The sequence below is a fragment of the Salvia splendens genome, chromosome 20, assembly GCF_004379255.2.
Source record: "Salvia splendens isolate huo1 chromosome 20, SspV2, whole genome shotgun sequence".
Taxonomy (NCBI): Eukaryota; Viridiplantae; Streptophyta; class Magnoliopsida; order Lamiales; family Lamiaceae; genus Salvia; species Salvia splendens.
Genome location: NC_056051.1, coordinates 434,419 through 448,423, shown reverse-complemented (window position 1 = coordinate 448,423; position 14,005 = coordinate 434,419). Strand labels below are relative to the sequence as shown.

Genomic DNA, 14,005 nt, shown 5'->3' with positions numbered 1-14,005 from the left:
TTCACTATCTTTTTCACCCACTTTCCCTTGTATTTTTTAAAACCCGTGTCAAACTCAAATGACCCTCCTAATGACGGACGGAGGGAGTAAAATATAAAATGAGACAATTAATATGGACCAAACAGAATTAACAAAATGACATAATTAATGGGGGTATAGGGCTATAGTAAACATTCAAGGCTTATCCTTACGATACATATTCAAAATGTTTACATAGTCCTTCCTCCGCCCGTTGTAGCTAATTCTATTCCTTTTTAGGTTTTCTAATTATAGCTGAGTCATTTCCTTATTTGGCAAATAATGACCACCTTTCTAGCTTGTCTCTTACTTTATTTTTTATTCATCTTTCTACCTCTTTCTTTTTCTACTTTATTATTCATTACTTAACTTGCTTAATACATTTTTTCTTAAATATGTCCCTACTTCAGAAGACAAAGGGAGTATTTTACTACGAACATTAATACACCATATATTACGCACGAAATTACAAATGTTAGGAAACATGAGTCTAAGAATCTTGAAATCATAGTAAAATGACATGATATAAAATGGAGTTGAGAAATATTTAGTGAGGCTTGAAGAAGCTAATTTCAACCCCAGTGTCAATAACAACATATATACCAGCAGCAACAAGTAAGACAGTGAGCAAAATCCCAGCAATGGCTAGCCCCCAATTGAGGCACCACATGAAGCCATGTCTCTGCGGCTTCTTCACCTTAATCCACATCAAACTCGGATATACGAACGTCACCGGAACTGCAATCCCACCAATCAACCCCGCCATGCTCCCTAGAAAGGGGATGGCCACCGCCACGAAGAAGCACCCGTACCCGAACATGAACCTCGAGATCACCCTTAGCCACCACGGCAGCGGCCTCTTCAGCCTCTTGGTGATCTTCGACTCCACATCATCGAACATTGGCATTCCGTATATCTGGAATGAGCTCACCGCATTGATGATCACGAATAGGCTTATTAGCCCCAGGACCGATTGAGACGTGTCGCGGCCGTGGAAAGCGTATATTGCCGCCAACATGCCTCCGTTTTCTGGTATCTGAGATATATTACTGGGTCAGTCATTTTTCGATTTCCTCACAAATGTAATGTTAGCTAAGTTAAACCTAAAATCAATTGACATAGAAAAAAAAAATAGCTAATGAGACTTATATAATGATTTCAATACTTTTTTTATAGCAAACGAAATAAAATACGAGATAGATCGATTCAAGTACCTTATTGCCATACGCCCAATACCCGCCGATTGCAATAGGAAATAGGCACAACGCGATCACGATATATGCTCCTTGGATCCCTCTCCACATGGGCTCACGAGATGGCTTCTTCTCACTTGATGGCATAGTTCCCTAGATTTCAAGTTTCAATCCAAACTCCAGAATTTAGAAGAAAAAAAACAGACAGATAGGCCAAATTTAGCAAAAATAACGGAGTTTGGTCTCCCCGCAACTTTAAAATTAGCAAGAAAGACCTAAGTTTGAATTTGTTTACAATTATCCAACTGCGAAAAAATCATATCTTCCAAGTTTAATATATTATTGATGCTTTTCAACCAAACAACATCGTTTGAATAACCGGATGTAATATCTACAATTTTCCAATTATCATATCTGAAACAATTTCACTAAAAAATGTAACGTAAGATAATGGAAAAATAAAATCCAATCATACGTGGTGTGTAAAAATGTCTCTCTCCGTCCTACCTAAAGTAACCTAAAGTAAGTCATTTCTTGTTCTGGCAACTACATATTTTATCATATGTTTACTCCTCTAGATGATTCTCTTTCTACTTAATACTCTAAACATCATTTTCTTAGATCTCATTCAAAGAAAAATGTCACGTCTCGCTTATAGTGGGACGAGGGGTGTACTAGATACCTGGATCTCAAGAGTAACGTTATGGCCTCTAAAGGCAAAAGCGATGATACCAAAGGCATTTAGAAGCCCAAAGAACCACTCCGTGTTAGTATTCGGCTTGACACGGTCGTACGACACGCCCGGGAGCCGCCCCTCCGTCACCGACACGGACCACATCATCGTGCAATACCCGACCGCCGTCACTGCCCCGATCAGCGACACCCCCGCAATAGAGTTCAGATTGGGCAGCTGCGACACAAGCACTGCCGCCGATGTGAACACGAGGTACCACTCCACCATTGTCAGAGGATCTTTGGGGCAGCCTCCGCCGCCGCAAACTATTTGATAGAAGAGCTTGGAGGTGGAGCCGCCCACAACAATCAAGGCTACACACGTGCCGCCGGATAAGTACAGGATCGGAAACAATGCAAATATCTTCCCCATCTTCTCTCCTATCAAATTCATTAAGAGAGAGAGGAAGAATCGTGTTAGAAATGAGTCACTCACTCCTTTACAAGCCTGAGTTGTCCACTCATGTATAGAAGAGTCAGAATCACTAATTTGTCGATATCGAACAACAGGGGTGGATCCATGTGGTAGAGGTAGGGCTAAAGACCTTAATGAATTCTTTTCTTAACACTAATTTCTTTTATAAAATTTTGAAAATATATCTATATTTAATGTATATTGTTGTGTAAAAGTTACTTACAAATAACTTAATAACATCTGAAAATATACTTTAAAACAAAATTTATAAATCTCAGCCCTATCGATATTTTGACAAACAAGAAGGGGTATCAATAAATCGTACCAAAGATAGCATCGAAGAGTTGGAGATATCGGCTGTAGCGCATTCCGGTTTCCGTGGATTCATGGAGATTGGTCAAAAGCCAGAAAGTGTATAGTTGCCATACAAATGCCACTGTCAAACTTATGATTCCCCAACTCCTACAGTACACCATTGTCCCAAACATATTTACAAGAGTTAGTTTAGTCAAATATCTCATGAAAAAAAAAAAGTATTCCCTCCGTCCATGATTAAATATTCCATATATGATCGGCTCAGATTTTAAGAAATTATTTGACTTTATAAAGGAAAGTGATAAAAAAAGTTAATGGTATGTGGGCCCTACTTTTATATACTCCCTCCGTCCGCCAATAAATATCTCATTTCACTTTTACCATATTTGGTAAGTGAACCTTACATCCTACTAACTCATTTTACTCACATTTTATAATAGAATCAATATATAAAAGTAAGCTCCACATTCCACCAACTTTTCTACCCACTTTACTTCATAAAGTCAAATAATTTCTTAAAACACGTGCCGGTCAAATATGGGACATTTAATGGCGGACGGAGGGAGTATTAGTCTAATAATAAAATGTGAGTGAATGAGTTAATGGAATATATGGTCAGCTTACCAAATATAGCAAAAGTGAAATGTGACATTTATTGGCGGACGGACAAAAAAGAAAAAAATGAGACATTTAATGATGGACGGAAGGAGTATGATGGATGAAATTAAAATAATTTGCAAAACTAAAGTCAAATTGCTTCAAATTCTGGTTTGTCGCATAATTTTAAAAATTATATGAAAAAATTATAAAGTTTAGATTTGTTACAACTGTCCCACAATATTTTTTTAATAAAACTGTATGGTAACAAGAAAATCATACGCTGGACGTACATTCGTAAAGAAAACAATGTTGTATGGTTGAAAAATAACATCACCATATTGATGGTTGACCTAAGGTGGAACATTTTCTATCAAAATTTTCGAACTTGTTAATCTTTCAGGATCATTTTCAGATCAGAATTTGACCAAACTTTAAAATATTTCAATAATATACCCACTTAAATATATTTAAAGAATAAACAAAATTTAAGATAAGCATGCATGTAAAAAAAAATACACACAACTAACTAACCATCCAAGAATTGTGAAGGCAACGGGGATGACGAGCGCCTGGATTCCGATGCCGGCGCAGAGCGTGTGAAAGGCCGCGTAAAAGGCGTTACCGTTTCTCGATTCCGTGATGGGAAGCCAAGCGTCCTGAGGGTCAAGCCTCGTCATCTTCATCGCCCTTCGGATCGGACTGCCCAACGGGGTCATGAAATTAGGCGTCTTCGCCTTCGCCTTCGCCTTTGGGTGTTCGATCATCAGCAGCGGCTTCCTCGAGAGAGAGGGCGAGTTGTACTGACTCTGCATGGGGTTTGGAGCCGCCGCGGCCGGTGATATCTCGCCCCCATCTATCGGCGGAGCTGCTGCGCCATTCTCTACCATCTCCGACAATCGTTTTCTCACTCGATTTGTGGGAAATGGGATGATATATGTAGATAGTAGTGAGGGGACTTTGTTGGTTTTTAAAGAAAATCAGAGGGGTTTGAATTAGAGTGTGTGAAGGTAGACTGCTTGGGTTGACCGGCAATTTTTCTACATAACCTATAATCATGCTATTTAATATCAATATTCTCTAATTATATTGGACTACTCTCATATTCTTTACTACTATATAGTTTCTTGTGATTGCAATAAGTATTCCTCTCATTTTCTTCCGAGGGATTCGGATTCTAGTAGTATGAAATGGAGAAATAAGAAGAGAAATATTAATTATTTCAAGAACTTGTCATTGAATTTTGAATAACATTCAACATTCAATGGTCCATGACTCATTCCATGTATCATTTTTCAATTTTTGATATATTCTTTCTTGGATATTTGTATGTAAATTCCTAAATTTTTGGAAATTCTAGTTTTGCATATTAATTTTAAAATTCGACTATAAACTAACAAACTATTGATTTGTTTAGATTTTACAACTAAAATATTGATTTGCTTAGACTATTGCAACCAATTAAGATTTTTGGTGCTACTAACGTGTACTTTTGTGGCACTATCAGACATCAACAAAAAAAATTTCATGTTTTAGGCAGCGATAATATCATACGATTATATTTAATTAAATAATTTTATTAATTGAATTATGATTTTTATTAAGCCATATTATACTCAAAATCTTGATTGGTTGCAAAATCAGAATGAACAATAATTTGTTAATTTACATAAAATTTTTAAAGATAGTTTGCAAAACCAGAATTTAATAAAAATTTTGGAATTTAAACACAAATACCCCTTCTTATCTTTATGTCAAATAACATTATAAATTTTAAATTGATAATACTTTAAAAATTAATTTAGATTATAATATAGTGAATGAGATATCAATAGTGGGACACCAAATCTCACCTTATATATTTCGGTCATATATAAATGAATTTTAATAAGCAAAGAGGTTCAAACAATTTTAAAAAGGAAGTTAGATATATGGTAAACAACAAAACCAAAAAGGAGGTAATTAAGTAGTAAGAAAAAGGTACGCTAATTCGTGGTAGGAAGTCGTTATAAATTATATAAAATTCAGTTCGTTAAAAAACAACATTATTTTTATATTGTAACGTGGTTTTATTTACCAAAAAAAATGTCAGTGTGTATCAAATTTTCAAGGAACTCGTGAACAATTAAATCTACCGAGCAACTACACTTGACTTATATGCTAAAAGTGGGTCTCACTTTGACATTTTATCTCTGTCATTTCATATCTAGAAAGATGGAGATGGAGTGGTTAATTAAATTAAATATATAGAAAGGAGACAAAATAATAATGACGAGTTATAATTAGTCTAACATTAGCATCAACTAATTTGAACTTTCATAATGTGTATTTGTGTGCAACTTTTCGAGGTGTAGTTTCTTGACGAGAGCTTCCTATGGTTTTGGAATTTTTAATCTCACAAGTCACAGCTGTGTTCATACTCACGAAGGTAATATATTATATGTACGTCCTTGTTATTTGTTAACTATATATGTATAAGGTGATTTAAATTGCTTATCAAACATAATTGGTTATTATATTTAAAACAAATTGTAGTAGTACTATTAAATTTATACCGAATTGAAATGAAGAAGAGGAGAAAAGGTAGGTAAATTATGTAAGAAGAAGAGAAAAGGTAGGTGATGGGGTACGTACTAAACAAGCCCAATAGCAGTGACGGCCCATCAGCCCAAAGCCCAAGGAAGAGTATCAGTTCGGCATTACCAAAGAGTTCGGCCCCAGCCTACAGCTCGGTAAAAGCCGACCAATCAAGCTCTACTCTCAGATCGGCAAAAGCTGCTCGGCAATAGTTCAGAAGTTCGGTCTCAGTATTCGACCGAACTGGGAGATAGTGGACTCATGCAGAACCTCCACGACCTCCACTACACGATCTATTTAGTGGTGTCAACTCATGCAGGATCTCATGCAGGATAGCGGACCAAACAAAGAGATAGTGGACCCATGCAGGATCTCATGACCTCCACGACATCCACTACCTAGTTAGTGGTGATGCAAGCCACGACCTAGTTAGTGGTGATGCAAGCCACGATCTTAGTTCAATGTATAAATAGAACTTAGATCAGATAGAGGAAGGTCTCTAGACATCAAATAACATATAGCAAGTCTGTATTTGTAAGCTGTAAACGAGATCAAGCAATACAATCTTGCCCTCCTTTCTTCCCGTGGACGTAGATTTACTTCAGTAAATCGAACCACGTAATTCCTTGTGTCGTGATCTATATTCATTACCTGCATTTACTACCATCAAAAATTCGCCCAACCATCACTGGCGCCGTCTGTGGGAAACAGAGAACCAAATTTGTGATAAAGCGAATTTTTGACCCTTTTTCCACCCCAAAAAAAAAAAAAAAAAAAAATGCATACCAGATCACATAACACCCATAATACCGTTCGTGATAACCCTGAGGAAGCTAGTCCAGCCCGCAGGTCTGGAAAACAGCCTCGGGAGAAATCTACTTCCAGTTCTCACGGAGAAGGAACAAGCCGCTCAAAGACTCATCGCACCGAGTCTTCCCAGCAGCCCGATTTGAACGAGGCTGTCAAATTGTTTTTGGCAGAGAAGCAGGAAGAGTTCTTAATTTTCCTGCAAAAGAGCCAAAAGCCGGAGACGAAAACGGTGGATTCTCCCTCCTCATCCAGACATGAAAGTCACTACCGCAGTAGTGCTGTGTCTTCCAGGAAGAAGAATCCTCAACCCCGACATGTTCCTGTTCCTCCTCGGTACCGGAATCACAGGAGAACTCCATCTCCTCCATACCGAAGAGATGTCGGGTTCGCCATGTACGGAGCATTGAAGACTCCGTTCTCGGACGATATCACCCGAACTCCCTTGCCACAGAACTACCGAACTCCGTCGATGACTTATGACGGGTTAGAGAATCCTCATGACTTCCTGGGACGCTATCAGTATAACATGGCGAACCAGGGTCTCAATGAGGTCCATATGTGCAAGCTGTTTCCCGAGCTGCTTATCGGGAACGCAAGAAGGTGGTTCGATAGCCTCCCCCAAGGCAGCATTAGATCTTACCGAGATCTAATGGATGCTTTCCACAGGAGGTTCTTTCAGAAAGCGGAAGCCCGAATCACTTGCGGACCAGTTCTCTCGTGCCGATGAGGCAGACCGTCGCAAACGGTCTTTAGACAGCTCATCCCGAGGAGACAGGAGGAAGCCCGATCATAGCGATCAGGGACATCCTCGCCGAACTCCTTTTGGCGATCAGGGACATCCTCGCCGAACTCCTTTTGAAAGGATTCAAAGGGCTCCGGTGCAAGACCGATTGGGGCCACGTCTCAATCCTGAGAAGCCGCCCGCTCAGTTCGTACCATTGAACAAGTCGAGAGCGGAAATTTTCGAACTGCATTCCGATATGTTCGAAAAACCAAAGCGGATGACGAAATCGGCCGCGCGTCGACCTCAGGATCAATATTGCTCCTTCCATCAAGACCACAGTCACGATACCGAGGAGTGCCGACATTTGGCTGCAGGTATTGATGCTCTTGTGAAAGCAGGGACGTTAAAAAAATACCAAAGCAAGCAGCCGAAAAAGAACAAAAAGCAGAGAGGTGCAACTGCGCTCCTCAGGATCCGAAAAAGCAACAGGACCCCGAAGACGATGACGAGCTGCAATATGATGGAGTAATCCTGACTATTGATGCTCTCCCTGCCGGGAAGACTAAATCGTCCCTGAAGTCAGAGCGCAGAGGCTTCAATCGAGAGGAGCCAACGCATAAAAGGCTGAAGCAGGACGAAGTGATTACATTTTCAGATGCAGATCCCGTCCCAGCCATCTCTCCTCATCAAGACGCTATTGTCATCCAAGCCGGAGTGGCAAACAAACTGATCCACAGAGTGTTTGTGGATACCGGAGCGTCAGTCAGCATTCTTTTAAAGAATGTTTCGATAAACTAGAAGTGGATCCAGCTCGGCTCAGTCCGGCTCCACTTCCTCTGAAAAGTTTCGCCCAGGAGACACCCGCCCTGAAGGTATTATCAGCCTTCCGATCACGGTGGAAAAGCGCCTACAAGCTCCAGTACGATGATCGAGTTCTTTTGGTAAAAGCTCGGTCCCCGTACAACATCATCTTGGGAAGAGACTGGCTCAACGCAGTTCGGGCCGTTTGCTCTACTTATCACCTCACCATCAAGATTCCCACTAAAGGTGGATAGCGGTCATCCGAGGTGATCAAAAGAGAGCAAAAGAATGTCTGCAGATTGCGCTTAAAAGTGCCGAGCAATCAGATCGGCATCATCAAGCATAGCAATCACAGCAGCCGGAGTCAGAGGCAAGCGAAATGACCGAAGTCACACCAGAGTCGAACTCAATGACCGTTCAGTTATACGAAGATGATCCATCCAGAACGGTCAAGATCGGTTTCGCGGAACGCCCCTACTCCGGGAAAAGACCATCCAGCTCCTCAAGGAGTACAAAGATGTCTTTGCATGGTCTCCGTTGGACATGACCGGAGTGCCCCCTGAGGTAATCACTCATCGGTTAAATATTGATCCTTCAGTCCGGCCTATAAAACAGAAGCAAAGACTCTTTGCGACAGAAAGAAATCAAGTCATCCATGACGAAGTCCGCCAATTACTGAAAGCGGATGTATTATTCGAGGTGAAATATCCTTCTTGGGTGGCCAATCCTGTGATGATCAAGAAAAAAGAAGGAGGATGGCGGATGTGCATAGATTTTACCGATCTAAACAAGCACTGTCCTAAAGATTGCTATCCCCTTCCGAACATAGATAAAAAAGTAGAAGCTTTGATCGGCTTCGAAATTTTCTGTTTTCTTGATTTATACAAAGGCTACCACCAAGTTTTAATGGATGAGAATGATGCTTCAAAAACGGCTTTCATTACTGACTTCGGCATCTTTGCTTATAAAAAGATGCCATTCGGTTTAAAGAATGCCGGAGCCACATATCAAAGGATGGTAGATAAGCTTTTTCGCATTTGATGGAAAAGAGGTTGAAGTGTATGTTGACGACATAGTCGTCAAAAGCAGAAGCACTTCGGAGTACGAAGACAACCTCAAATCCACCCTCGACGTGCTCAAAAAAGCCAACCTCAAACTCAATCCCCAAAAATGTACCTTTTTGGTAGATTCGGGAAAGTTTCTGGGTTGTTGGTCAACAAACACCAAATCCAAATCATCAAACATCGAATGTAGTCAATATCTGGAAAGTCTAATATTGTCAGCATAACTTTGTTCCAACATGGCGATGCCGAAGTCCATACATGATGTGCAAAGACTAACTGGATGTCTAGCCGCACTGAATAGATTCCTTCCCAAGCAGCCGAAAAGCAACTACCGTTCTTCAAAGTGTTGAAAAAGGCACCAAAGTTTGAGTGGGAGCCGAGCAGAAAAAGGCTTTTGACGAGCTCAAAAGTTATTTAGCCAAGCTTCCAATTCTCTCTGCTCCAACAGATGCCGAAGTGATATTCTTATACTTAGCGGCATCAGATCAAACCATTAGCGCGGTGCTTGTACGAGAAGAAGGCCTAAAGCAGCTTCCCATCTACTTTACAAGCCGAGCATTAAGAGGTCCAGAAACAAGGTATCAACCTCTGGAAAAAATTGCTCTGGCGTTAGTAAATGCAGCAAGGAGACTGCGGCCATACTTCTATGCTCACAAGGTATGCGTCTTAACCGATCTGCCACTTCGGCAAGTTTTGACCAAGCCAGAAGCATCAGGCAGAATCGCCAAATGGGCCATAGAGTTGGGAGAACACTCAATAGAATATCTACCTCGGAAAGCCATCAAGGACAAGCCTTGGCAGATTTTCTTGCAGAGCAAAGTTCGATCAAGCAATCCCTGTTATTGCCGAACAGAAAAATTCTGCCAATACCGAACTAACACAGCCCCAAGAATCCGAAGTAGAACCGCCGGACTGCTGGAGTGGATTCGTAGATGGAGCTTCGAATAAGACGGGAAGTGGAGCTGGTATTCTACTTATCGCTCCCGACGGACACGAGGTAACTTATTCACTTCGGTTCTTATTCCCAACCACTAATAACGAAGCCGAATACGAAGCTCTCCTTGCCGGACTCCAGCTAGCGCAAAGTCTATTTATCAAGTCTCTCAAAATCCATTGTGATTCACAAGTCATAGTGAATCACATGCTGGGTACAAGTGAAGCCCGAGATGAGAGGATGAAAAAATACTTGACAAAGCGCAAAGCATTAGCCGAAGTTTCTCTTATTTTCGGATAATCCGCATTCCCAGAGCGGAAAACAGCCGAGCAGATACTTTAAGTAAGTTGGCCTCATATCCGAGCTCAAAGGTGGAGGAATTACTACACCGAAGCATTGATGAAGCTGAGGTACATTCAGTAACCAGCTCGCCGAACTGGATGACGCCGATCTTACAGTATCTAGATCAAGGACAACTGCCCGAGGATAAGAGAGAAGCTCGGAAAATCACATGCCGAGCACTTCGGTATGAACTTCATGAAGGAGTCCTATACAGAAAGTCCTACCTTCAACCGTTATTGCGATGTGTAGGACCAGAAGAGACGGACTACATCCTTAGAGAAGAGTTCATGAAGGATCTTGCGGTAGCCACATCGGAGCTAGAGCTTTAGCTAAAAAAGTTCTGAGATGGGATATTATTGGCCAACTTTGGTACAAGAAGCAGTGCAGCTCGTCAAGACATGTACGAAGTGCCAAATTCATGCAAATATCCCAAGATGCCGCAGACCGATCTATGTGCTATGCAAAGCCCTTGGCCTTTCATGCAATGGGGCATAGACATAGTGGGACCACTTCCTCAAGCTCCTCGGCAAATGAAATTCCTTATCGTTGCCGTGGATTACTTCACGAAGTGGGTGGAGGCTGAACCATTAGCTACGATAACGAGCTCGAAGGCATTGGATTTCGTCTGGAAGAACATAGTGTGCCGATTTGGCATACCCCACATCCTCATTTCGGATAATGGGACTCAGTTCACCGACAAGACATTCAAGAATTGGTGCCAAGAGCTGAATATTCAACAGCGGTTCACTTCGGTCTCCCACCCACAAGCAAACGGACAAACGGAGGTAACAAACCGTATCTTGGTGAAAGGGTTAAAAGCTCGGTTAGAACAAGCCAAAGGACAATGGGTAGAAAATCTCCCTCAAGTCCTATGGTCCTACCGAACTACACCCAAAACCTCCAACGGTGAAACTCCGTACAGTCTGGTGTACGGCACTGAAGCCGTGATTCCGGTTGAGATCGGCGTACCCAGTCCCGAACTCTAAATTTCTCCTCAGAAATGAATGATGACGGACTGAGAGCCGAACTAGATCTGGCCGAAGAAAGAAGAGAATTGGCCTGCATAAAAGCAGCCAAGTACAAGGAGCAAGTAGCCCGGTATTATAACCAAAGGGTGAAAAAGCTGCAATTTCAAGTGGGAGATCTCGTCTTGAGAAACAATGAAGTAAGCCGAGCAGAAAAGCTGGGCAAACTCGAACCCACATGGGAAGGTCCATATCGGTGTCAGAAGTCCTCGGCAAAGGGTCTTACAAATTGACTCACATGTCAGGAGAACAAGTACCCGAACATGGTACATTTCCAACCTCAAGAAGTTCCATTTGTAAGAGACAGTCCGGTCAGTCAGTCTTGTGTCTAGTTCGGTCCTAGGGGTATGTGCTTTCTTTGTTTTTTACTTGTTTTTTCATGTTTGTCTATGTGCGTTTTGTTCGTCTATGTGCGTTTTGTCTGTCTATATGCGTGTCGTCTCTTACAAATGTTACTGAGGTATCTTGTTCTTCGAAGGCTGATCCCCTTTTTAGAACATATATAAGCCAACGATTGTGAGTCCAAGCTTCTAAGGAGGATACAAGACCACAATTTAGCTTAAGAAACAAGCAGTTCGTCTGAAACGAACTGCAACAAAGGGAAAGTCCGATCCACGTGATAAAACTCGCCGAATTAGGACAAGGGAAAGTCCGATCCACGCGATAAAACTCGCCGAATTAGGACAAGGGAAAGTCCGATCCACGCGATAAAACTCGCCAAATTAGGACACAAACTTAGTCCGGTCAAAGAAATTTACTTCATAAGACCAAAGACGAGTCCGGTCAAAGAAGTTTACTTCATAAGACCAAAGACGAGTCCGGTCAAAGAAGTTTATTTCATAAGACCGAGGACCAAGTCCGGTCAAAGAAATTTACTTTATAAGACCAAAGACGAGTCCGGTCAAAGAAGTTTACTTCATAAGACCAAAGACGAGTCCGGTCAAAGAAGTTTATTTCATAAGACCGAGGACAAGTCCGGTCAAAGAAGTTTACTTCATAAGACCGGGACGAGCACGATGAAATTTTTTCGCTGAGCTGTAAATACGCAGTGATAGAAGCGAAATGAAGATTTCATTTATTAAAACTTGTTCGGCATACAACTCCGCTGCCCTACGAGAAGGCGTTACGCTATTACAAAGGACTATTCTACTGTCCCTGGTTGCTAAAGTTGAGCCATCTATTCACAAAATCCTCGTGAAGCCGAGTTCGGGCGTTCCGGGCAGCTGAAGAATAAGCAGGTCGACGAGATGCTCTGATCGACCTACCGCCTCTTCCCTTGAGTCCGGGAAGTACTGGCACCTCGGCGGCGAAGAGTCTCTTCACGAAGCATTTGTTGATCTTGCTCACTCATAATCACAGCTCCTCTACGAACTTCAGTCCGTTCTCGTCTTGACGTTTCCGGTTGCTCCTGAGTTCGTTGCTGATTTGGAGTAGGATTTTGAGCAAGTGGATCAGAGGTTTGAGCTGGAGTATGAGCATCTGTTGGCGGGAAATGCCTAAGGAATCTCTCGATTGAAGGACGCCGGGAAAGAACGATGTCGTACCGAGAAGCCCAGCGCCGCAATGATTTCACAACTTGTTGGCAAGCCGAGCTCTCCAGCGCATTGTTCCTCCGGAGTACGTGATACTCCTCCCACAGTTCGTCAACTCGTTCCTGAACTTCAGAGATGGTCATTCCCGCGCCTGCTGATGAAATCCTCATACGCAGTCCTCTCAGCGACGGCAGTATTCAGTTCGGCCTCCAGCTCTTTCTTTTCGGACTCTAAGTCCTTATTGTCGGCCTCCAGCTTCACTAAACAAGCCAAGAGTTCGTCATTCTCTTCATCTGGTCAGCTATGGCTTTTTTCTCAGCTTCGTCTAAAGCGGAAGAGTACAGCCGCTTCCAGTGAAGTACTCCAGCTCCTTAAGAGTAAGAATACAAAGCAGCTATGTCAGTTCGGCATTTCAGTTTACTGAGCAGTTAGTAAACCACAACAGGAGTAAAAGAGAGTACGAAAGAGCTATACGAAGACACAAGTGCAGAAAGAAGAATTTTTTCATTCATAAGAAAAAAAAAATTTTACACAGGAGGCTTCAAGGCATTTTACAAGAAGGAAGAAACTAAACTAAGAGAAGGGAGACGAAATCATAATACTCCGCCGATGTAGGCCTAGTTGACCACGCGGACCGTAGTTCTAATTCGAAAACTCACCTATGCTTCCCGACGATGAAAACGAACGAGAGATGAAAGTGGGGGGCGAAATGTTCAAAATTTATCAGAGCTAACTATATGAATGAAGGAGGATCGACGATAGAGGAATGGAGAACGCGGTTGGACGCATGAAACTTTTTTCTATTCTGGCCAGCTACGCGAAACTTTAGAGCAAACTATGCGTGACATTTAATCTGCTAAATTGGATAATTAGTATTATCCTATAGTTTTCCCTAAACGATAAGCATCAAAAAGAATACGAGGAAA

The 14,005-nt window shown here is 41.8% G+C and overlaps 1 protein-coding gene across 1 annotated transcript; it reads right to left on the bottom strand.

The window, feature by feature from the left end:
- Positions 1–443: 443 nt before the first annotated feature.
- On the bottom strand, positions 444–4,329 carry LOC121782680 (lysine histidine transporter-like 8). Its single transcript, XM_042180631.1, has 6 exons — positions 4,320–4,329; positions 3,805–4,228; positions 2,684–2,820; positions 1,894–2,324; positions 1,233–1,364; positions 444–1,054 (listed from the first exon to the last, which is right to left on the bottom strand). Exons 1-6 carry the CDS (start codon positions 4,327–4,329, stop codon positions 566–568), a joined length of 1,623 nt encoding a protein of 540 aa, XP_042036565.1. The 3' UTR covers positions 444–565.
- Positions 4,330–14,005: the final 9,676 nt, after the last annotated feature.